This window comes from Talpa europaea (genome assembly GCF_964194135.1).
Source record: "Talpa europaea genome assembly, chromosome: 15".
Taxonomy (NCBI): Eukaryota; Metazoa; Chordata; class Mammalia; order Eulipotyphla; family Talpidae; genus Talpa; species Talpa europaea.
In genome coordinates this window covers 17887436-17912542 of record NC_140083.1, presented here as the reverse complement: position 1 = coordinate 17912542, position 25107 = coordinate 17887436, and the positions used below count along the sequence as shown (strand labels likewise).

Here is a 25107-nt window from a genome sequence, read left to right as displayed (position 1 = left end):
CCTGTTCTGTTCCCCACTCTGGCTCTGGTGAATTCTCTCACCCTCCCACGCTTCTGACTGTACCCAGTGCTTGTATAAATAAATAAATAAATCTTTAAAAAAAAAATAACTCAATGGAGATACATGCCCTGCAGTGGAGAATGGCTGTAATGTGTTATTAAGTTACAGAAGCAGATCCAATATAGCTTTAATAGTGTCCTCTCTTTCTGCATACTTATGTATGTGTTTAAGTACATTGTATAGTAGTTCTCACAGAATGTTCTAGAGACTCATACTCCACTAAATATTCTGTGGCAGAGCAAGAGTAGTCTGAGAAGCAGATGCTACTCGCTCTACCCCTGCAGGAGTATCCCAGCGTTTAACAGATTCAAGGGCTCTCAGTAGCCTTGAGCTAAGGAAACCTATTTTGCTTTTTCAGTATAAGTTTTCACATGTTTGTTGGACCATGGAACTCTTTTCTCACATAATAGCAATAGCCCACATTTATTGAACATTTAGTTTGTGCCAGACAGTGTTGGTAATAATCCCGTGAAGAGAGCAGCACTATCAGCCTTTCATAGATGAGAAAACAGGGTTTGAGAGATTGTGATATTCATGAAAATCCTCTAGCAATAAAAAGGTGTTTTGTGAGCTGCAAGGAGATAACCCACATTCTGGTTAATTCTGCCTGAGGCCAGTGGTCTGCCTACCACTTTTGTCAGCTGCTCTGAGGACTAGGAAACGGAAGGGCGAGATTGTCCTCCACGGGGTCCTGAAATCAAAGGCTGTTCCTCAAGATAGCCCCAGTTCTTCTCACAAATCCCTCCTAGAACTTTCTTTCCATTTCTCTAAACTTTCTGAGAAGTTACTGATACTTCCTGGCTTGTGCAACTTCTTGACTTAATGAGTTCAAGTCTCCTCACTACCCGCCGTGGGGTTTTGCCTGCAGAAAATGCACCACATGATGCCCAGGTCCTTCCTGCCTCCCACCCCCTGCCTCGGAGCTCTGCCTGCCTGGATGCCTGGCTCTGCCCAGCACGGTGCCCACTCTGTGGGCTGCTGTTTCCTGACAACTGGAAGAGGAGGCTTTAGGGGGCAGAGGGTGACTTGAAACCACCCCTTGTTTCTTTTATCTTCAAGTCCGGTGGAGGGGATGTGAGCAGGCAGCCAGGAGCTGAGGTCATGGAGCTGCCCCTGGAAGGGGGTGAGAAGGACTCTCCTCAGATCCGCCTCCAGTGCCAGCCTGAGGTCGGCCATCCTGGCTGAGAACTCACTTCCAAAGAGCCACTGACCACAGGCTGGCTCTGGGCCTGATTCCATCCTTCTTTGGGAATCATCACTAGCCCCTCAGTGCAAATGGACTCCCCTAAGAGATGACTTTAAAATACAGATTTCTAGGCAGACCCCAGAACCTCTGGTCAACAACCCAGGTCTCGGAACCTGCGCTTTCCAAAGCCTGCCCAAGTCACTACAGACACTCCGAGTTTGTGTTGACAAATGTGCTGCTCGTGGCCCTTCATCAGATTAGATATTGTCGCTTTTTCCAGGGTGGCTGCAACTCTGACTGCTGTCGTCTTTATTTCTAGGTGAGGAGGATTCCTGTTGCCAACTGCAGTAAACATAAATCCTGCTCGGAGTGCCTCACAGCGGCAGACCCTCACTGCGGCTGGTGCCACAAGCGGCAAAGGTATTTCCTGAATTCGTTCTCACCAACTCACAGTCTCCAAAAAAATAACAATTAAAAAAAGGTGTCATGCGGCGGAACACTTGTTGCCCCACTTAAAACCATCCGTTCCAGTGACCCCAGGGGAACCAGTCTCCTCCCCGATGAGATATCACTGTGTAACCCTAATTAATTTTCAGAGACGTTCCCAGCCGCATCAGAGCTGCTAAGTCCCTGGACTGGGGCCACTAGGGGTTCCCCAGCACGGGGCTGGAGAGGGTGGGCGGGAGCCCCTAGTCTTGCTTGTACTTTTCACAGTGTTCTTCCTCACGGAGGATGAAAGAATAGGAGATGTTTGAGACATTGCAGATGGATCCTAGTAATGCTGGGCATGCTGTGGGCTGGGAGGCAGCGCTGTGGATGGCGGTGTCTCCAAATGCCGCGTGCAGCTGTGGGCCCGATGTACCAGCTCCGTCTCCGGGCAGAATCTGCCCAGCCTGGTCCTGAATTACGATGTTCACCACCCAGCCAGGCTCAGGGGCGACTTGCAGCGGCTTCCTCGCCATGGCAGCTCTGAGCGTCGCTGGGACCGGCCTGGTTGGATTCGCTGTTGCCATGGCAACCCAGTACTCAGCTCTAGCTATAGAAGCAAGGTTGGGGGGGAGAGCCGAGCTGAGATGCAGCTCAGGCAGGGGGAAAAAAAAAAACACCATAACAGTGTCTGTCAGTTTGGTGCTTTCAGTTTTGAAAGGTGAAAAAGGATAAGAAGGAACAGAGCAGGTGCAGAGAAGCCGAAGGCAGAACAAGGGACAGTCTGGGGATAGAAAATGGGGGCTGTGGGGGGCTGAGAGAACTGGGGAGCTTCTGCAGAGAAAACCCAGACAAATGATGGGAGAGGGGGAAATGCCGTACAGGCAAGAGGCTCGGGAAGCAAACTAAAAATATGGGCATGGAATTAATAAAGAGTTCAAGGGGAAATGCAGCAAGATGCATAATTGCCCCTGCCTTTCGCTGCTTTTCCTTACCGGGCTGTTTCCGTCAGAATCACTGGCAGACAAAAGAAGCAGGGCCAGGAAAATTCTCATGAATAATTGTAATTGGGTAGGAACGTTTTCTTCTTGTCGCTTGCCCAAGACTAGAGTTTTAAGAAATTAACTGATCATGAACCGCATTTTATCGCTGCACACCCAACTCTGCCGCTGGCCTCCTCTTTCCGACCTGTTCCATTTGTGTGGATTCCCCGTCCTCGTAGAGCTCGTGCAGGTGTGGATTCAGCCATGGGGGTGGTGACGGTGGTGATGAAGTGGCCACACATAGCCGGGGCGGCTCTGCTGGCAAGTGCAGGGCCGGAGTTGATGGGAGATGTGGGCAGGTGGTGTGAACTTAAGAGTCCCCGGTGTGTAGGTGGTGTGGAGAGAAGCCTGAAGACCAGGTGAAAGATGGAGGAGTGGACAGTGAAGAGAGACATCATGGCAGAACTCAGCCATGTCTAAGGAGCAAGGAGGCGAAGCAGAAAAAAATGGGGAGATGAGTCGGACAGGAATGCAGACAATCTGAAGAGGGTGGTCTCCTGGAAGGCAGGGCAGGAAGGAAGGAGCGAGTGGCCCCCTGTGCCAGGCAGAGCAGAGAGGGCAAGTGGGGAAGAGAGGGGAAGTGACCCGCTGGACCTAGCGAGTGATGATGGGGTGATGACTGGGGCTGGGGGCCGTGAGCAGGCCCCGGCTGCGGGAAGTGTGCTAACCCTGCGAGAGCAAAGAGCCAACACTTTAGAGGTGCTTTGCTGAGAAAGACAGAAAAGTAGCAGAGCAGACATTGGAGGAGAAAGTGGAATCCAGACAGTTTTGCTGTTCTGGAGACACATGAAATAATAGTGTTTTGGGGACTGTTGGGAAAGTTCCAATAAAGAGGGAGAAACTGATGATGCAGGAGGGGGAAGGCAGAGCGGGGCGTGTTGTCACTCAGCAGAGGGAAGCAGCTGATCGAGGGCGCCTGGAGTGGGGCGAGGCCAGCCCTGGGGGTGGGGGGCAGCTCACCCCACCCCCTCGATGGGCAGGCAGGGGAAGCATATGGGCCCAGGAGCAGGGAGTTGGTGGGGAGATGCTCCGTAGCTTTTCATATTGCTTCTGGCATTTCCAGTGACCTGAAACTAATGAGAGTGAGGGGAGCGGAGGAAGCCCCTGCAGGGCTGAAGAGAAAGGGGAGAGAAGGTGTGAAACAGAGTGGGAGAGAGCCAGGCCCTGGGAAATGCCAGAGCGACTGCCCTGCCGGGCACCTTTGGGGCTCACTCAGGTCTTGCTTTGGCAGTAAGGGCAGTGAGTGCGGTTTTGCTTCTGGAAACTGTGGTTGGCTTCATCGGTGCCGGTGCCGTGCTGGAAGGGAGGAGAATGAGATTTTGTGAGAGTCTGGGCTTTGCCAGGAAATACAGCAAAAACGGAGAGAAGGGTCCGGGCACCGACGGCTCATACAAGGCAGGGATGGTGATGCTGACCCGGATAGCAAGACTTGCGTGCAGCCCGGAGCGCTGAGCTGCAGGTGAACTCTGAGGAGGGCAGGGAGGGCATGCCGGGAGGGAGGGCTGTGAAAAGGCAGCTGGATCCGTGCATGGGAGGTTGCACTTGGCATTAATTGCTGGGACTGGGGAACTAGAAAAGGGGAGTGGTTGGGTTTTGGGGGGAGGTTGATATTGAAGTTGTGGAGGTGGTGGGGTCACCCTGGTGATGACAAGGTCTGCGGTACAGCTGTGTCACTGTCAGGGGGATGATATCAGTGACAGTCAGGAGTCAGGAAGCTGCGTGAGATGGATTCGCCATCTGAGTGGATGTTACTGATGATGGAGACAGTGCTGGAGAGAGTGAGGACCCAAATAAATATTCTGGGAGAGAAAGGAATTGGGTGAGGTGGGAGTCTGTGGACAGTCACTGGACGAGGGGCGTGGATTGGCAAACTTGGGACAGGTTCCGCGGACAGACTTGGAAAGAGGGGAGCAGACTCACCCAGAAAGGTAGCAAGACACACACGAGATAGCCATGGCGAGGGAGAGGGAGCCGCCAGCCATTGAGAGGGCTGCAGGGAAGCTGTATCCTCAGGGGGAACCTGGTTTCAGTGAGCGCAGAGAGGTGAATAATGGAAGAGTTGGAGAACATGTAGCTCTAACTGATAATGGGCTGTGACTTGTCGCTCTCTGTAAATCCTACTGCTTCCCATTTCTGTTCTTGCTCCCTCGGCCCGCCCTGTACTATCCCAAAGAAGTGAGCCTTTCAAAAAAATTTTTACTGTATTTTTCATTGAGGAAACTGCAACACCCTCTGTGATTCAGTGGTATAGGGTCCCACTTCTTCAGCCCTATGTCACCACCCCACACCCACCAAGGGACCCACTGTCCTGCGTTGTAGTCCACTGCGTTGTAGTCCACGCCATGCTTTGCCACCCACCTTTTCCCTCCCCTTCTGGTAGGCTCAATTCGACAGTTAGATTTCTAGAGTTTGTTTTGGTTTGGTTTTGTCTGTTCCTTTGTTTTGTTTCTCTGTGTTCCACATATGAGTGAAATCATTTGGTATTTGCCTTTCTCCTTCTGACTTGATTTTGCTATTATAATCTCCTCCAGGCCTATCCGCATTGAAGAGTAAGCCTTTTAAAACCTCAACCAGATGATGTCATTCCCCGGCTTAAAATTCATCCTCCGCTGGCTTTCCATCTCAGATTTCAGGATGACTCCCTGACAGCCAGGGCTGCATACGGGGCTTCCCATAATCTGGCCCGTGGCTCCATCTCATGCCACCCTCTCCTTCCCTTACTCAACCCCAGATACACTGACTTTCTGGAACATGCCACACTTGTTCCTGCCTCAGGGACTTTGCATTTACTGTTTCTTCAGTCTGAACATTCTTCCCCAAATATTCCCAATGCCGGCCAAAGTAGACACATCTCTCTCGGCCGGGTCTGAAGAAGCCTCACCTCATTCCCCATGACTTTGCTGCTTTAATCTCCTTATGGGCCCATCACCATCTGTATTCATCTTACTTCTCTGTCTCTCCCTTTATTACAATCTGTGTTTGCACGAACATAGGGATCGTGTCTGACTTGTTCATTACTGCATCTTCAGAGTCTAGAACAGTATCTGATACTTACTAGGTATCAAAAAGCATCTGTCAGGTTGACTGATTGGGAAATTCTACCTATGGCAGGTTGAGAGGTGGGTATTAAATATCCTAAAACATTCTGGATTTGTGAACTAAGGGTCCTTCCCAGCCATGTCAGATCGTTTGGTTTCAAACTGCCTTGGTCCTGGCCTAAGATGAAATAAAACTAAGCCTCAGATCTGTGACTCACTTGAAGCTCCCAGTACCATTCAAAATTAGGAATTCTAAAGGGGGATGTTTTCTTATAACTGTAGAGCATCCCACTGTGTTTATTTTAAATGTCACAGATTTATTTAGAAAAATAATTTTTTTTTTTTCTGTTGAGAAGGTTGAGCTTTCTTGCATACGTGTCTAGAAAGTGGATTGGGGAGGGGGTTCCAAGAAAATGAGTTTAACTTCCTTTTTGATCGGGTGTTAAGAATAGGCATCCAATATAAGCAGATAAAAAGCAATTAGATAAACAATGAGCTCTAAAAAGTCTAGTATTTTATTGTTGGAACTTCAAATCCAACCTGTGCTGAATTTGTCTGTGTGGGTGGAAAGTGAATTTTTTGCAGGCTGAATATCTTGGGTTTGGAAGCAATTTCTCAGTTTCTCCCATATTGCAAAGCATAGCACATGTGTTCAGTTATGGATTTCCACAAAACTGACAATCCTGAACCAATGAACGGGTGAGGTTCCAAAAGTTCATTTGCAAGTTTGTTTGGCACTCAGAATGCATTTTCCCATAGAAACAATGTCATAAATTAAGGACCAGTTTCCAAGCCAGCCCACAAAATTCAATTTATTTTATTTCAACAAACATTTATTGAATATCTACCAAGAACCCAATGTGGGAAGTGAGATACTAGGTGCTACTGAGAGAAATCAGATGCTATTCTTGGCCTTAAGGATTCATATGCTAGCTAGAGAGGCAGACATGTCAGGGGCCAGCGTTCATTCAGTCCAATATCAACCAGTTATTTATTAAGCACCAACATGCTGCAGCCCATTAACATAGGTGCTTGGGATCTAGTTCTTTCATGCTGACATGGAACTTGCAGTCTAGCGAGGGAGAGAGGCAAAGGTATCACTCGGGTTTCTGCTTCAGCATTATTGTGTTAGCCGTGAATTCTTAGTGACCGACAAGACCGGACATTTGTTTTTCTTGCTTGTGGGTGAGCTCCTGCAAGGGGTTATAGGTGGGTAGTGGGCTCAGCAAGCCACAGGTCGAGAGTTTGATGTCTGCTTCACATGGCTTCCATCCTGCATGTACTCTCCTCAAGCCAACGGCTGAAGCACAAACTGAACCCAAGCTAAACTGAGCAGCACATTCAAAGCTTCTGCTCACCTTGTGTTTGCTGATGTCCCACTGATGCACAAGCCACAGACAGCCAAGCCCAGCATCAAGGGGGAAGGGAAATATACCCCACCTACTCTAGTGGAAGACCCCACAAAGGGACCTGGTACATGATACGACTGAGATTCTACTACAGGAGTGATTGAAGACTTGGGAACAAAAGTCTGATCTACCATAATTTAAGGAGTTCCCAACCAACCTACCTACCTATAATACACATTGGCACAGAGGACAATGGAGGATTCCACGGGAGCACATAAGAAGCATCTAACCCAAACTTAAAAGATCAGGGAAGGCTTCCTGGAGGAAGAGAGGTCTAAACTGAACCTGATGTGTGAACATATATCAGCCAAGCAAAGAGGAGGCCAGAGAAGCTGGCTAAGGGAACAGGTTGTGCCAAGGCCAGAAGCTTGGCATGAAAGAAGAGTGTAGTCTATCAAGGCGTGTTGGGAGTAGGGTGCCTCATAGACAAGGACAGGTGAGGATGGTATCATAAGGCATGCTAAAGAATTTGGATTTTGGTGGAAGGACTTCAGGAAGCCATTCCAGGGCTTCTAATAGGAGACTAGATGAGATGTGTGTTTTAGAATAAGCACGCTGGTGCAAGGTAGACGAGAGGAGACCCCACTGGAAGCTGGCAAATATCTTAGAAGGGGGTTGTGAACCAGCAAGAGACCAGGGGCTGAATTAGAGATGATAGTGGTGGTGGAAAGAAGTGGGCGGATTTAAGAGCTATTTGGAAGATAGAATTGACAGGACTTAGTGATTAATTGGATTCCCCCTTGAGTCTGACACGCTAAAAATAGGGCCATGAAATGAAAAATAAAATACCAAGGTGGTCACAGTTTTTCTGGAAGATGTATTCTTCCCTTTGTCTAAGGAAATATTGAAATGGGGAGTTCCCACTTGCTTCCCAGCAATGGGGTGATGCCGGCATTGAGACTGTGGGGCAAGGAGTGCAGCATGGGTTTGGGTGACCAGGAGGACAGGTGTCATTTGCCGGTTGGGAATGTAGCCGAGTAGCTGTTGACGAGGCACAGCCATGCAGGGGGGTGACTTCCTCTCTCCAAGCAGAGGAGGGAGGGCACAGGCCCTGGGTGGGCTTGCTGAGGGTGGCCTCCAGGCTTCCGTGTGACCTGCCAGTTTCTTACCTCCTCTGTGCCAGCTCTCCGCTCCTGTCATGCAGGGTTCCTAACAGTACCTACCTCCTAAGGTTGCTGAGAATCACACCAGATCGCGTGCAGGAAGCCCTAGGCACAGTCTGTGGATGGTCAGCACTCAAGGTACATGGGCTGTTCGCATGGTGCAAGTGGCAGAGGAACGAGCCATTAGTTGTGACCACTGTTGGGAAAGGCTTCTGAGAGGAGGTGACATTAAAAGTAGGCCTGGAAGCCTAAGTGGACATTCACCGAGGGTGGGAGGCATTTCAGGTAGAAGAACCAGCACAGAGAGAGGTCTTGGGAGGAGGCAGTGGCGGATTGAATTGCATCCCACTAGTCCTGGCTCCGGAAGGAAGGCAGTAGGTAGGGTGCTGGCTGGAGCTGGGATGCAAAGGGCTCTGAATTTGGACTTGATTAGCAGTTGTTATTGGTTGGTGCTGGGAATTTACTGAAGGGCTGACATGATCATATTTGTGTTTTAAGAAGATTATCCTGATGGCAGTGTCAAAGGCGAACTGCTTTCTCCTGAGCATCAGCTCTCCCTCCTGCCCTGGCCCCTCCCGGCGTCATTGTCTCTAGGTCTATTTTGTCAAGAGTGAGCTTATCTCACATCTCTCAGGGTCATCTCCTCAGCAGCCATTTATTCCCACCAGTGCCCCATGGGGCGCCACTTGCTTTGGGCCCAGTAATGTCATGGAACCAGGACTGAGTCCTCTTCAGAAAATGAGCCATGCAGAAAGGGCCTCATGCTTTACTTATTTGTGGCTTATCCTATAAGACCTGACCCTGCCCAGGACTTGTTCAGGGTGGGGACAAGGCACCCCTTGACTCCTCACATAAATTTAACACTTCCCCACCTTCTCCCATATTAACAGGGGAAAACCTTCAGGCAGCCCCTGGTGGTAGTGACTTGGGGGTCTCCAGCGGCTGGTAGGCCGTTGTACAAGAGGCTGTGAAGGAGACCAGTCTCAACATGGCCTAATGACAGACTTTTGAAAGGGTTGGGGATAAGAGTATTTTGAAGATGAAAGAAGAAAAACTGAAATTTGTCAAACACATTTTCCCTCATTACCCCAAAGCAACAAAAAGAGTCTAGTGATTTCTGATGGGCACATCCAGTTCCTCACTCTGCTCTCCCATCTTGAGCTCCACCTTCCTTCTCTTCATGAGACACCCTTCCCGAGCCTCCCCGGGTCTGCTTGTTGACCCCGAGGGCCCATCCACCCCAGGGCTGTTTCTGCACTACAACATCACCCTGGTAGCCCATAGCCACGTTCTCCTGAAGCCTGAGTCACTGTGGTGACTCTGCCATTGTGAGAGGTGGGCAACATGCAGCAGAGAAGATCCCCGAGGGCCTTTCAGGAGAGGCGTCGTGGGTTAGCCCCTCGTCCTTCAGAACACAGTGGCGCACCTTTCCAGAGACGCCTGCCTCGAGCCTAGGCCCTGCCGGGAGTCAGGTCTACATGTGTGGAGGAGAATCCGCTTATCATGCACCAGACACTGTGCCCTGCACGTTCGCTTTTGTCTTCCTGATCCCCTGTGAAGTAAGTGCTGTTGCAATACCCACTTTAGAGATGAGAAAACAGCCTTAGGTTGTATATTCATTTCCTACCGCTGCTGTGACAAATTCCCACGGCCGTGATGGCTTACAACCACGTGTACTTATTATCTCAGAAGTCTGCAGCGGGTTTCTCTGCCTACATCAAGGTGTGGAAGGGCTGTATTCCTATGGAGGCTGCTGCAAGAATGGTGTTTTCTGGCCTTTCCTGGTTTCTGCAGGCTTCCCGCATTCCTTGTCTCACATCCCCTTGCCTCTACAGAGCCGGCAATGCAACATCCTGCTTCTCTGGCTCTCGACTTTGGTACTACATCTCCTCTAGCAGACTCTCCTGGGCACCCTGGGGTTCCTTTGGACCCATTTAGAGAATTCAAGATAATCTTCCCATCTTGAGATCCTTAATTACATCTGCAGAGTCCCTTCTGCCACGGAAGGTAACGTTTTCACAGGTCCCAGAGATTAAGCCTTAGGGATCATTATTCTGCCTCCCACAGGTTGGACGAGTCAGTGGAACCAGGCATCACATGTAGGCTTAGCGCTAGCACTGAAGCCAGTACCTTTACCTACCACTTTGAAGAATGGGGAGCGGGAGGGGAGGAGACATCTTTCCTCGTGGCTGTGAGAGGAGAGGAGAGGGCCTGGTCCATAGGGAGCCTTCAGGGATGACCAACATTCCTAACCCACTAAGAGGGAAGTTGGATGGTATAAAAATAAGGAACTAGAAAGCATGTCAGATGGTGATCTATGTTATAAAGAAAAATTAGGCGGAGGAAAGAGTTAGGAATTATAGGCTGGAGGCAGGAGAGGTGGTGATGGAACCAGAGGGCTCGAAGCTGGAAGGCCTCATTGTGGAGGGGACATCTGAGCCAACCAGAAGGAGACATTCCACTTTGGGGTGTCCCGCTTCCTAAGTTCTGACCACATCTAACGGCGTGGCCAGGAAAACTGTGTGAACCAGAAGTTTAATTCTCCCTTCCTTCCACTCTGGGCTCTGTCCTTGTGTGGAAGTCTGTGCAGCGACACTCCTTTATGGTCCAGTGCGGCTCTAATGACAGCGATAATGATAATAATGGGATGTGGGGGTGGCCCCTCCTTCTGGTATGAGGACCCCATTGTGCCGACTAATTGTGTCGAAGCAAGTAGGACAACTGTCTGTGGGGTGGAAGCAGCGGGAAGCAAAGAGGAATATGTCGTTCGGGCCTCGGGGCATCACTGAATTGCCCTGGCAAAGGCAGAGCCCATGCATCTGGGTTACTGAGCGCACAGGAAAGGATTTGGGGGCCTTCTAACCCAGGAGGAAGAGGCTTAGGTGAACCTGAGTCCCTGGGTTCTCCAACACCTTCACCAACTCTAAGGAACTATGAATAAATCCTACTAACTTCAAAGCAGAAGGTGAAGAGGAGATAAACATAAGAAGGGTCACAGCTCTTGATGCCCCAATAGTTGGCACAGGAAGACCATCACACTCCCCCTCAAGCCAATTTTATTTGGTGGAGCCAGCAGCTGAGGTCCTTGAACCTCAGCCTCCAAACTACTTATCTGTACCATCTCTTTAATTGATGCTCTCAGGCTTCAGATGAGCACCATTAGGAGTATACCCCTTTTAGTAAATATATGTTTTGATGGAATAGATTTTTTTTTTAGATGACTTTATCTCAGGCAGCAGGCACTTTCGTAAGTATGTATTGATTGGTTTTTAAAATTTCCTCAAATGTTTTCACTTGTCTTTGTGACCTAGTACTTCTCCTGTTCCCGTAACAACTCCATGTTCAAATGCAATGGTCAGATCTTCATTCAAAGCCTACCTGCCAGTCTCTCATGTTTTCTTGTAGTTCTTGCTTTTGCAGTGCTCTGTAGCATTTGTGCACTTGTCTTCTGCTATATCGAGTGGACCATTTCTGCTCTGGGATTCAGTATGGCGCTCGGGAAGATGGGGTTGTTATTACCCTGTTTGCTGGTGGGAAACTGAGGCCCAGAGAGGCTAAGGAATGTGCTCTCAGTTACAGAGGTAATGTATGGGAGCACAACCTTGAGCTCAGATCTTCCTGACTCAAAAGCATCATTTTCCTATCTTTATTTCCATACTACCATTTCTTTTTAATGCCTCCCTTAATGCTTCAGTTCCTGGTTTGCATCTACAAATAAAAGTGCCAACTTTCAGGACACTCATCACCCACAAAGAACCACATGGGGGAAGACCACAAATCCCTTTTGTGAATGTTTCAGCCTGCAAATGTGTTTTCTGTGTGCTAAATAGCTCCAAGTTCCAAGACAAAGGCTGGTTTTCCACCACTCCAGTTAACAGGCCAACCCAGTAAACAAAAATCAATGAAACAACTTATGCTGGTCTCATGGAGACACAGACAAGAATTTAGTCACTTTAAATTTTAATGCTGAATTGGATTAAGAATAACGCTTGTTGAATACTCGTGGTGGGTCAGGACCAGTACTAGGATCTGAGGAAAACATGATGAATGAGGCTTTGTCCTAAGGAAGCTTTTTCCTAAGGGTTTTGGGGGGAAGCAGACCCTGAGCAAATAACTTCAACACACCATGGAACATGTTCTCAGAGCTGGTGCCCAGCGTCTGGGAACACCCTAAGAGCCCTTTAGGTTTGAGAGGGAGGAGGGTTGTGATTAAGGGTCTTCCCAGATGCTGAATTGCTTCTGCCCCCTTGTATAGAAAAGGCATCTTTTCTACGTGGACCTGGTGTATGTGAGCAGTGCAACAGGCAGTCTGGGTAACCTTCTTGCCCAAATCCCTATCTCCTCACTACCATTTTGTGTTTGTTTGGCTTATGCCATGCAAGCTTTTGCCTATATTCTCTGTTTTACTTGCCAATAGAAACCACTAATGTTTACTGAGGCATCATTGTAACCTTCTGTTAAATAGATGTATATTTTTGTAATAACTCCATGAGGTAGAAACTGATGTACATTTCTGCAGATGGAGACTCTGAGAGGGCAAGTTACCTTCCCAAAGCTCATCAGCTTCAGAGTTCTATCCAGGCTGGTCCTTAATCATTTTCTTGCAGAGACCAAGCTTTAAGTGAATTCATGGTCTTTGTGCATGCTGTTCCTTCTACCTGAATGCTGTTCCCATTGTTCTTAATGTGGCTAGATTGTTTTCATCCTTGAACTCTGAAGTACTGTGTTTTTTGACCAGCCTGTCTATGCTCTTTCCTTACTGGAAATAACCTAAGTGCCTATCAAGGATGAGTAGGGAAAGATGTGGTCTGTGTACCCAATGGAATACCATTCAGCTATAGAAAAAAAAAAAAGATGAAATCTTGCTTTTTGTGACAATATGGATAGGCCTTGAGGGGATTATGCTAAGTGAAATAAGTCAGACTGAGAAAGACAAATACGATATGATTTCACTGAAGTGTGGAAGATAAACAAGCAAACAAATGAAACAAAACAAAACAAAAGGCAAACCCTTAGATTCTAACAACAGAATGGTGGTTACCAGAGGGGACAGGGTAGGGGAAGAGTAGAACAGGTAAAGGGAGTCAATTGTATGGCTGGAAATGAGACTTTTGGTGGGGGGATCTAATGTGGCATATACAGATGTTAATTATAATACAGTATACCTGAGTCCTATATAATGCTACAAAGCAGTGTTATGTATCTCAAGCACTAGAACAATTAGAAAATAGTTTTTCTATATCCTTGGTTTCTACAGAAAACTTCAATTATAAATTATTTTAAATTATTGCCTGCTTCTTTGCATTCTGTATGCCTCACTGGAATATAAGCTCATCGAGATGGGGCCCTTACCTGGCTTATGCATTGATACAGCAATACCTGCCATAGCTCTGGACACTGAGTAAATATTTGTAGAATAAATGCCAGTCTAGCAGTAGGCCCCAGGGGCCCAGGTGGATATGGCGTGCCTCTCCCTTGGGAGGCTGGAGATACAGGCAATTGGCAGGTAGCAAAGTGCTATGTATACCAGGAGCATGTGTGAGGTCCCATGGGAACACAGAGGAGAGAGCCACTGCTTTGTTGGGAGGCTAGACAGGCATCATGAAGTACGTGACACTGATCTAGCCTTGGCCAAGGGCCCTAGGGCATTCCGGGCAGTGGCAATAGCTAAATAAGCTAGAAAGTGGTGGGCACATTTGCACAGAATAGGCCTATCAAATAACCGCACTCAGTCCAGAGTTGCACACAGGATCTGAGGGATCAGTCTTCTTAGGAGCTTACAGGCTAGATAGTCAGGCTCCTTGACCCACAGTTAGCTGGGGGTGAGCTTGGAGAGGGAAGCAGGGACTTTAATCATGGTGTTTGGGTAAAGAGTTGAGTGAGGAAACAGTTTCTAGGATTCAGACCATAAGAGGCATGTAGGTAGAGGAGTTCACAGAGGTGAACAGGCCCACTGAAGATTGAATAGCGGTGATCCACTGAGCTCTATGCTCAAGAATGACCTACATGTCCATGTGGTGGTTAACTGAAGGGAAGGAGGAAGACCAAATAAGAGGCTGCTGCAGGGGTCCAGGTGAGAAATAAAGGGTGTGGATGAATGTAGGAAGTACCTTAATGTGGTGCTGAGGATGAATGGATCATAATCCATTGAGTGTAAGAGTTGGGGGGGAAATCCAAACTTTTCTAATTTGATCTATTTGGGTTTCTGCTCATTAACCAAGATGGAGCTGTGTTCCCTATTGTGTGTGACTAGAAATTCTAATCTCTCAACAAAAGAGTTGGAAGATGAGGCGTCCTCATCCCTGCCCTGGAAAGTTACAAAGCACACCAGCACATTCAAGCCTCAGAGAAGTCCTGCATCAGAGAAACCTGTTTAATTTTATTTAACAAGTGTTTTGCAAATTTCTTACCAAGGGGACCTTACCAATTGCCCAAGCTGAAGAACACACTGAGAAATTCTGTGAACTGGAACATAACCTGTATGGGCTTATATGGTTCATGCTTTGGGAGGACCTGTTTGCTGTGAATGTTGATATTTGTGATGGGCTCTCCTGGAAGCCTTTAACATTTTTGAACCGTTTGGCCCAGCAGGACTATTTGCTGAAATTCACACCATGCTATCTAATCTCTCTGCACCTCAGTTTTCTCATCTCTGCATTGGAGTTGATAACAATGTCCACTTCCTGAAGTGGTTATAAGGCTCAACGGGTCAATTCCCAGAAACTGCTAGAAATGATCTTGGCCGGTGGAATGAGCTCTGAAATATTAGCTCACATGAGAGGCAAGAAGGGGTAGGAGGCGAGGCCATGGACTTGAAAACAACACTGCCTGCTTTAGAATCTCGGCCTTTCCACTTCCTCAGTCTGTGACCTTGGGAAAGCAAAATGGAGCCTTCTGTGCCTTGTTTTCCCCCCTTTGTAAAGCAAGGACTCTTTTTATACCTACTCACAGATTTATTGTGAAAAATAAGTGAATTGGGGGCCTCCGTGGTGCCCTAGAGGTTAAGTGTCAGCACTATCACCACTATGGCCTGAGTTCGAACCCCGGCCAGGGAGCTGACCCACATGGCTCAGCAGACCTCTCCTATCTCGCCCGCCACTCCCCTCAGCAGTGTATTTCAGCCAAATCTGCCTGTTCTGCTCCCTACTCTGTTTCTGGTGAATCCTCTCACCAACCCCCCGACACCCCAGTTCTTCTACACAGAAATAAAAATTTAAAAAAGTGAATCAAATCACGTGAAAGGACATTGCCTGCATGTTAGATATGATCACATTTTTAAAAAATAGTCTAAATCTAAAAATGCTAATCTTAAAATTCTGAATGCTCTTAGCATCATTTTACCATGTTGATGGACTTTCAGCTCCAGTGATGAAGATCCAGTTTTCAGCTTCCCCAGCCAGCTCTCTTGCTCTTGCATCTGGGCGTTCCCCGTCTTTGCTCTGGAGGCCACGAATTCAGGGCTTTCCTTTGGTCACAGTGTCTTTGTATTCTCTTCCGTTCAATCACATTTGCTTTCTTTATCTCTTGAGCTGACACTGTGAGTGTGAAAGTCCCCAGATTCTGCAGACCACCTGGCCTCTCCTTTGAGCAATGTGCTTTTCTTAAAAATGAAGAAATCTGTTTTACATCACTTAAGCAGAAGACCTTCCCCCCAGCATGGACATGGCCTCCTGTTCCCGGAGAAAGAAGCTGGATTGTTTTTTGTTAAAAGTTTTCTGATCAGTGTGGAATCTTTGAAACAGGTCACACCAACCCCCACTTTCAAACCAATTACCTGATATTTAGTTATCAGTTTTCTTCAGGGACTGTCTGCTCTTGGTGAACAATTAGATTAGAGGATACTGATGAAATTCAAGTGGCAGGAAGTAGAAGTTAGAGTTCTGAGTTCAGAGTTTCTATTTCAAGGTTGAGTAAGTGGTAAATTTGTACGGAGAGATTCTAGCCTAATAGAGTCAGATTCCCAATATCCCTCTGTCCAGACCATGGCCTTTCACCTGCCTGGAAACCTCAGTGATTCTACCTGTCTTTTGTGTTGGCATGAAAACAATTAATAATTTAAGCCATCCTCATTTTAAAAAATAGAAATACTGTATAAGTACAATACTGTAATAATAAATTTAAAAGTCAATCCAGCTGGGCACTGTTCCCAGACTACCAGCTGAGCAGAAGCACAAATAAGTAAAGAAGAAGAAAAACTGCTATATAATGCAAATGGCTGCAATGTCATTGTTCTTTGCTACTCTTTTATTGCCAATATATAATATTGAAGTTACACTATGGATAACAGGTTTTGTGGGTTAACCTGGAAACCTAATCACTGTTTATAGCATTATTTCTGTGGGGAGAAAGGTGTATTCCATATTACCAACAGATGGTTTGCCAGCAAATTTCTGGAGCACAATAGGTTTGAAAGTTGGGGGCCTCTGGAATTTTAACCTCCAGTTGGTTGTTTTGTTTTCAGAGCTAGTGACAGAAGAAAATTATAGGTCTCTCAGAATCCCTACCTCTGTGTTTGCCTCCCGAATCCTTGCTTCCCTCTTTATCCTTAGAGACTCTGTCTCCCCTTCTCTACTCTCCACTCCTGAAGTCCACATCTCTGTCTCTGCATCCTGACCCGGCCCCAGGAAGTCAGGCACACTGTGAACACCTTTATCTTGTGCTTCTCTGTCAGGGACTATTAATTAGTGATAAGGGCCTTTCAGAGGCCATGCAGCCCAGTGGCCAGCCACTGTGACCTTGGCATGTCACTTCAGGTTGTTGAGACACAGTTGAACCCCCATAGAATGAGGCAGTTGTGAGGACTAATGGGGAGGACTTACTGTAAACACTCAGAGCAGCACTTGGCATGGGGCAGTGTTCCCTCCATGCAGGTACATTGGGAAGTAGTGGGGAGAGTTACTCGGTGATAGTAGGGTTTATATAAATTTCCCCCACTCAGGGAGCAAACTCTATGAAAGTACTTTGTGAATTCCAAACAGCAAACTTCAGAACAAGCCTCTGGAACCTGTCGGTTCATGAGTCGGGGTTCAGGTAGCTTTTGAACGTGCTTTTTTATGAGCTGGAAATGGGGAAAGGGTTGTTCCCCATATTTACGTAGTTGAGTGGCAGATCAAACTCTTTTTTTAATTTAAATTTTATTTTTATATTCCCCATACAATTACAACCCCCTTATTTTGACCCCAACCCCTCCCCTCCCCACCCCCCAACCCCCATAGAGTGTCTCTGGTTCATAGTTGTTTGTTGGTTTTGATATTTTCTTTCTTATAGTTATTCTTTTTCCTGGTCCCTTATTTAGGTTTTCTAGATTCCTGCTATGAGTGAGACCATCCGGTATTTTTCTTTTTCTTTCTGGCTTATTTCGCTGAGCATGATCCCTTCCAGCACCATCCATGTTGCTGCAAATTGCATGTGTTTATCTTTTTTGAATGCTGAGTAATATTCCATGGTGTCTATGTACCATATCTTCTTGATCCAGTCATCTATTTTTGGGCATTTGGGCTGTTTCCAAAGCTTAGCTATTGTAAATAGTGCTGCTATAAACATAGGGGTGCAGGTGCTCTTTGGAATTGATGCTTCTGTGTCCTTTGGGTAAATACCTAGGAGTGGAATTGCTGGATCATATGGGAGCTCTATGTTTAGTAGGTTAGAATAGATTGAGCTGTGCAGCAGATTTTATAGCAAACTAGTAAGAATAAGCTTTCTTCAATACTCTCATTCACTAAATTGTTTCTATATACAGTGTTTTCCACCTAGGGAAATTTTTTTTTTTTTTTTAATTTTAATTAGCTTCTTGGTGTTAGGGTTTTTTCTTCCGGCAATCTTTCTTTTGCATTTGAGCTGGATCTGTTTCCTGATTTGCAAATAGGATTGTGTCTGCATATTGGTGTTAATCATGCAGGCATGAGATCTAGTTGGAAATAAAGACTAGAAAAATAAAACACTGATTGGGAGTCGTAGGACTTTTGGATGGGAGGATGGGTAAAAGCAATAGCATAAGGTAAGGAAAGCAAATATATCTCTGCCATTTTTTCCAGTATGTGCTCATTCTAATCTGAGTCCAATTTTCTTCCTTTCTGTGGCCTGAAGAAATTGAAATGAAGCCAGTTAGAAATCAACCTATCCAGGAGTGCCTCACAGAGGCTCAGCCTCACCCAGAGTCCTGTCCGACAGGAGATTTTGATTTTATTTGGTTAGTGGCTTAAGCATTTATGCATTTAACCATGGCTTTTGTTGATACTTAGGAATAAGTGTGCTAGCTTTCAAAGGGGATCATTTCAAAGTAGCTAGTTTTGTTTACTAAAATGTGGGAGCTATAAAATATGCTCCCCCTCCCCCTTAGGAAATTGAATGTGTGGGTAATGTGCTGTCATGAAGATTTTATAACTGCAATATTAGAGAAGTAATAAGATACTGTTGTTGGTTGACCATCTGGTTATACATTCTTAGTGTCACAGTTTGCTTTTTAATTTTTTTTCCTAGTGAGAAGCAAGAAATAGTTTAGAAATTTCAGAGGTGTTTTACAAACAAGGAATTTGTTTAGTTGCTTAGCATGGTTAGATTTTGTTTTTACCTTATGCAAAATAGGAAATGAAAAGTGAATTTTATATGTATAAATATATATATATATTTATTTTCCAAAAGGCAAACTGAAAACTTTAACTCCTGATCTGTTCTCTATCTGGCCCCATATTTGAACTTTCAGTTTACCTTACAAATAGTCCCTTTACCTAAGTTGGAGTATACATAAATCATAAGGAATTTCTGGAAAGAAAAATCACTGACAGAAATGACCTATGAAGATTTCACATTTCATCCATTCATTCAAAAATCAAAATCAACAAGCAACTATAAACAAGAGACACACAACAGGGGGTGGGGGGGGAGGGATTGGGGTCAAAATAAGGGGGATGCAATTGTATGGGGAATATAACCAAGAAGAAAATGCATACATTGTGCAAAAATGAAAAATGATGTAAGAAATATATAAAATAAAAAATATTTATTGAAAACCTAGTATTTGCATATTATACTGCCAAACACTGAGGAATTTGCTAAAATAATATTAAAGACATTCTCCCTTCCTTTGAGGAATTTAGACCTTGCTTGGGGAGAGATGACATAGACATATGAAACAGTTAAGTTGTAATTCAAGACAGCATATGATTAAATACCAAAATGTGTGGTTCCGACAAGAAATATTATAGGAGTTCAGAAAAGGGAGTGATAACTCACTGGCACTACTGTTTTCTGCCTGCAAATTGGCAAATTGTAGTACTATTTGTATGAATATTTTACACTTGTTTTTTTGGCAGCCTTAGGCCTTGACTCCCAGGCAGCATTAAGAGCCTACAAAAATATTGGTGCTCCAGTCTCTCTGGAACTGGCTTGGGTTTTTTGTTTTTTTTTTTCCCCCCCTTACAGGCAGACGGAAGTGCCTTATACAAACTGGAGTGCCCTAGAAAGGCAGGTATCTTGAGTCAGAATCTCTTTCAAATACAAAATAAGGAACCAGGCTGGTCATTCGGTGTTTTTTGATCTAACAGAACCAGTTCCTCCATTGCAAACTCTCCCTGACATTGAGAGGCCGTTTAATTTGAACTTAATGTCTGTGACGGGCAAGCTAGCCATCAAGGGTCAGATAAATGTGTGACTTTGGAGAATTGCTGATGGAAATCCCCATGGTCATGATGCTGGAGAAGGAACTGCCACATATGTAGGGGAGTTCAGACACATATGCTCACTGTAAGCAGGGTTCCCCAAAATGTCAGAATATGAAGACATTTGGGGATGATGTCTAATGAAACTCACTGGCTTCCTGTTCTATTTTTGTCATATTCAGATTAGCAGAGCTCAAAGACAAAACTGTGGGGCCCTCAATTTCTTAAGAATTAAAGCAAGAAGAAATAAAACCCTTGTGAAGTCAAATGTATTATTGGGGCCCACCCACCGCATTCCACTCAGAGCCTCTCAGAACTCCCCACAGCTGAGTGGAATGATTATTTGCTTGCTTTTCAATCTCATTCATGAATTTTCAGTTTCTTTTAAAACTCACAGTCCCCAGCTCAACACCATCCCTTCATTTTCACCTTTGGGAGGCTGAGAGACCAGAGATGTTTTTGTTCTTCCTTGATATTTTTTGACAGAGTCTCTATAGAGTCCAGCACTACTTGTCTGGCCAGCGGCCGTTTGGTAACACACAGGTTCCCAAGTCAGTGTGACCTGGAGTGACCAAGACTGGCAAACCAATGGTCTCAGCCCTCAGGTTCTGATCACATTCGTCAAAGTGCCTGGCCCCAGCCATATGTGGAGGTTTATTTGGGGCATCCCCTCAGCTGGCTCCCTTGCGAAAGTGGCCCTGAAATGTGTTTCCCTGTATCTTTTGATATAATTTAGTATCTGTCTAAATAAATGTTTTACAGCAGATGGTTATGGAATGAATGTCTTATCAAATTCTTGAGAAGACTCTGCCCTTGAAATATTTTTATTTAATTATCACACTGCAAAACATAAAACAGTAGCTTTATTTTTCTCTTTTAAAAACAAAGAAGTTACACAATAGATTGGTATTCTGAGAATGAATCTCAGAAGTCAAATTTATATAATATGTAAGCCTTTTCCTGGTCTGTGCTTTGCTACGTTTTTCTAGAAGGGAGCTCTTTAATTTTAGAATCCACAAAAGGATGTGCTTTGGATGTGTTTCGGGGTGTCATCTTGAGAGATGGCTCAGGAGTATAAGTTCAACATGTTGTCCACGCTTGTTCTCTGCTCCTCGATATGATTTGGGGGGGCGGGGAGAGACAAACACTGCTGTTTTCCTGTTGCTTTTCATGGTTTTAGCATCATGTTCCTATTCTTGCTCAAATCAATAATTACTCTGCAAAACCTGGCCTTTTGTGCTAAAGCCTCATATGAGAAAGTTTTGGCTAATGCTTTCTCTGAGACTGCTGTTTAGTTACCCTTTCTTTTCTTTTCTTTCTTTTTTTTTTTTTTGATAGGTGTACTTTTAAAAAAGATTGTTCACCTTCTGGGAACTCAGAAAATTGGCTGGATATTTCATCTGGAGCTAAAAATTGTCCTCAAATTCAACTAATTCGAAGAAATAGAGCGAAGGTAAGAAGATTTTAATTCATCTCTTTTGTCTCATTTTGCACTATTGATGCTAACTTCCTTCTGTGTACCAAAATACCTCGTTACCCATGGAGTAAACTTAGTTATGAGCGTGCACTCATTAGTTAAGTAAATGTTGAGCGCCTGTCAGATACCATACCCCCTGCAAGGAGCTGGGCATATAACAGAGCAAGACAGAGACACATGGGGGCCTGCCCTCCTGGGGTTTGCCACCTTGTGGTGTTTGCCACCTTGTGGAGTTTGCCACCTTGTGGAGTTTGCCACCTTGTGGAGTTTGCCACCTTGTGGAGCTACAGATGACTCTCTCTAGTTGAATTTAAAGAGATAGACTTCAAATAGAAACATGTGTGGATTAAAAAAAAAAAAAAAGAGGAAAGGAAATTCAGACCCATAGTCCAAGTAGGATTTATGTGTAGAATTTTGTTTTGTTTCCTTTTCCTTATGTGTTCAGGCTCCTCCTGACAACTCTTCTAGGAACATGGCTTCAAGTAGTGTTAAGTACAGGTGGTCAGTGAATAGTGCAAGTGGGGACCCTTGGGAAGCCAGTGGCTCTTTCGGGGGCAGCACGTCAGTCCTGTCTTCCGGTAGGAGGAAGAAAAGCAGTGAGCATATGCAAACACTGTCTAACTCATGATGAGCAGCCGTGCCCTCTGTGAGAAAGGAAATCCTGCGTCTCAGTGCTATAAGAGGACGTTGTCTTCTAATTACGGCTCTTGTTTTATGAATTATTGGGCAGCAACCCCATCCGCAGCCAGCTGACTTCTCTGTTGAGCTTGCTCTGTTTTACTTGAATGCCACATTAACAAAGAAATGGGCTACTTTCTCTTTTCCCTTACACTTTGCCATTTCAAATAGCAAGAACCATACCACTTAAGATGATTTAACATTTAATAAAGGAGAGCTGGAGCATTTAATGAGTGATAAATAATGAAAGAATCAAACTTTCAAGTCATAACTGATCAGAACTCACAGATTTAAAGTTACTTTCTGGTGTCTTCCTTTGGTGGGGGTGGCTGGGGGCCGGGGGGAGGCTAGGAGAAAAAAGAGGAATTCAAAGGTTTCATCCAAACCTCCACCACTCCTGAGTGAGAGTGAAGGGATTCTGTGAAAAAGACATGTGGACACCTGAGAACAGGTGTGTCCAGATTTTTATATCTCTTAATCTGAAAAATAGCTGCTGACTTTGGTGCTGATAGAGAATAGTAGAAAATGCCAGGACCCTTGAATGCACCCAGGATTCTGATAAGCAGTTAAGGTTATGTCAGGTTTTTTCTTTTATCACTTTGAAACATTGAGGGTAATACTTCAGCTAAATGTAGTGAGGAAAAGTAACTTGCTTACTACATAAAAAAAGTACAACACAATAGGTTAAGGATTATTAAGGACCTTGTCATATACCATGTCAATTTCTCACCATACTCTTTTTTTCTTCTAAATAAATGTATCCTATATTTGTGAAAAAAAAAAAAAAAAAAAAAGTACAACACACACAATTTGCTTACCTGTCATTAGGCTCACTCATAAAAATGAATCAACATTTTTCTCTAGTCTGGAACATTACCAAAAATGCTTACCACCCAAACAACCACTAGTGCTTTCTTTCCTGTCCTGAGTCCACTGGTTTCTGGTGATCCCGCTAGAGTCTTCCCACACAACCTTACCTCACTCTCCAGCTCACCTCCAGGTAAAGGAGAAAAGAATTTAGTAATTTGAATGAAGCTCTCCTTTGAAACCAAAGTTGGTCTGATTATCTTAATCATGTTGCTAAGATGCCTGACTCTACATATTATATCAAAATATTTCCTGTACTTATGGTCATAATAACTTATCTGAAAATCTCAGATCTTTATGTAATATCTGACCTGACCCAGACCCACAGAGATGGTAGTTTATGGTTTTTCTCCGTTCTTCCTATTAGCTTGCATCAAGGACTGTTGACTAACTGCCCGTCATATGCCTAGGTGACCCCGCCTCCCCTCAAAAGCATGCAATATAAAGTCTCAGTTCCCAAGAAGCTTTGTCTCTTTGCACGAAACAATTAGAAGACAGTATATCCTCATCCTCATTACGGAACAGGCATTAAAAAGAAATAGAGCAATTCCAATTGTCTTGGAGGGATTTCCATGAGGCTTTGGTGAATAAAAACAGCAGGATACAGAAAAGTATATATTACATGTTCTTACGGTGATCAAAAAACCCCTAAATATGTTTGTGTATCTACGTCTCTATAAGATTATTTTTGAGCGTTGTAGAAAAATGTGGATGAATTTGTACTAGATCATAAACATTTTGAAATAACTGATGTGGTAGAGGGAAAGAAGAAATAAGTAAAAAAAGAAAAATGAAATCTGTATGACAGACACAAAAAGGATGAATGACAAGATCCCATTTTGCATTATGTAAAATTATATTTGTATACTAATATGGACATTTAATATGTAGTAAGAATGGCTTATACTAGGAAAAAGAGGAATAACAGTGTTTCTCATGAACAGCATGGCTTCTAAAGGAGAAGCATAAGAAAAGCTCTTACAAATCCGAATGAAAACAAGGAATTTCATCATCACTGATAAAATCATTTTTAAGCAACATTTTCCAGTGCAGTAATAGAAGAAACAGGAATAGAAATAATTACTGAAAAAAGTAAAAAACGCCATGATTTGCTAATCTTAAGAAGTTGGATATCAGCAAAATCTAAATATATTTGCTTTTAAAACTATATTAATAAAGGTGAAGTGCTAAATGGTCAATAAATATTCAAATATCAGTAACCCTACCACATGTTACAAAATGTCATTAATAAGAGATTCCATGCATTAAAAACAACAGAAATAGGCATAAACTCTGAGATTAAACCTGATATTTTGAAGTCATTTTTACTAAGAAGTACATGTTGAAGATAGCTACCAAAAGTAGTAATTTCGGTTCTGCAATAACTTGTCTTGAACAATTCTTTTTCACAGCGGTTTGCTAGTGGGGCACTAGGGCAGTGGTCTGTTGAGGCTGTTTATAATTCATAATAGGGAAACTGTATAATTCATAATATGGAAACTGTATCAATTAAAATCAGAAGCATAAATAATAAAAGCACAAGTATTTTCTTGGAAGAGATGAAAAATACCTTGAATATGTCCAGATATCCCAGTGAAAATTTTAATAAACTGTCTTAAAATGAATATAAAATTCATCCTGACTATAGGAACTGGTCAAAGATATCCAATATATACTTTGAAAAAAATTAGCATTCTGGTTTTATTTGTTTATGTGTGTGTGTGTGTCTATATCCCCATGCAATAGAGTAGAAAGCTCAGCAATAAGTATGATCATTTTAAAGATCAGAGATCATAACATAAGTGGAAACAAAAGAATTATCTCATAGGAGGTGCTGAGATAACTGACTCCCAAGATGAAAACATATTTTAATTCACATTTTACATTAAATATAAAAATAATATGTAAACTAATTAAGAAATTCACATAAGAAGCTAATAGGAAAACGAACAGAAAATAGACTTGAGTATTAGATAATTTGAAAGTGTAATTTTCTTAGTTCTGAGGTAATACAGTATGTTAATAATAACCAAAGGAAAATACTCATATATGTGACTTACCTTTTTAAAAAAAAATTTAAATATACTTTATTTCCTCAATAATGCCATATTTCAGTGGGGACATTGTTTTTATATGGCATCAATTTGAGTTGGTTTTGAAATA

At 44.2% G+C, this 25107-nt stretch overlaps 1 protein-coding gene across 1 annotated transcript in view; it reads left to right on the top strand.

The window, feature by feature from the left end:
* PLXNC1 (plexin C1) overlaps window positions 1–25107 on the top strand; it is a gene marked incomplete at its 5' end in the record, with an annotated part of 141038 nt that overhangs the window by 36740 nt on the left and 79191 nt on the right. Inside the window, 2 exons of the mRNA XM_084255964.1 lie at window positions 1566–1666; window positions 21261–21375. Of these exons, the coding sequence (XP_084112090.1) occupies window positions 1566–1666; window positions 21261–21375 (216 nt within the window). The remainder of the gene's footprint in view (window positions 1–1565; window positions 1667–21260; window positions 21376–25107) is intronic.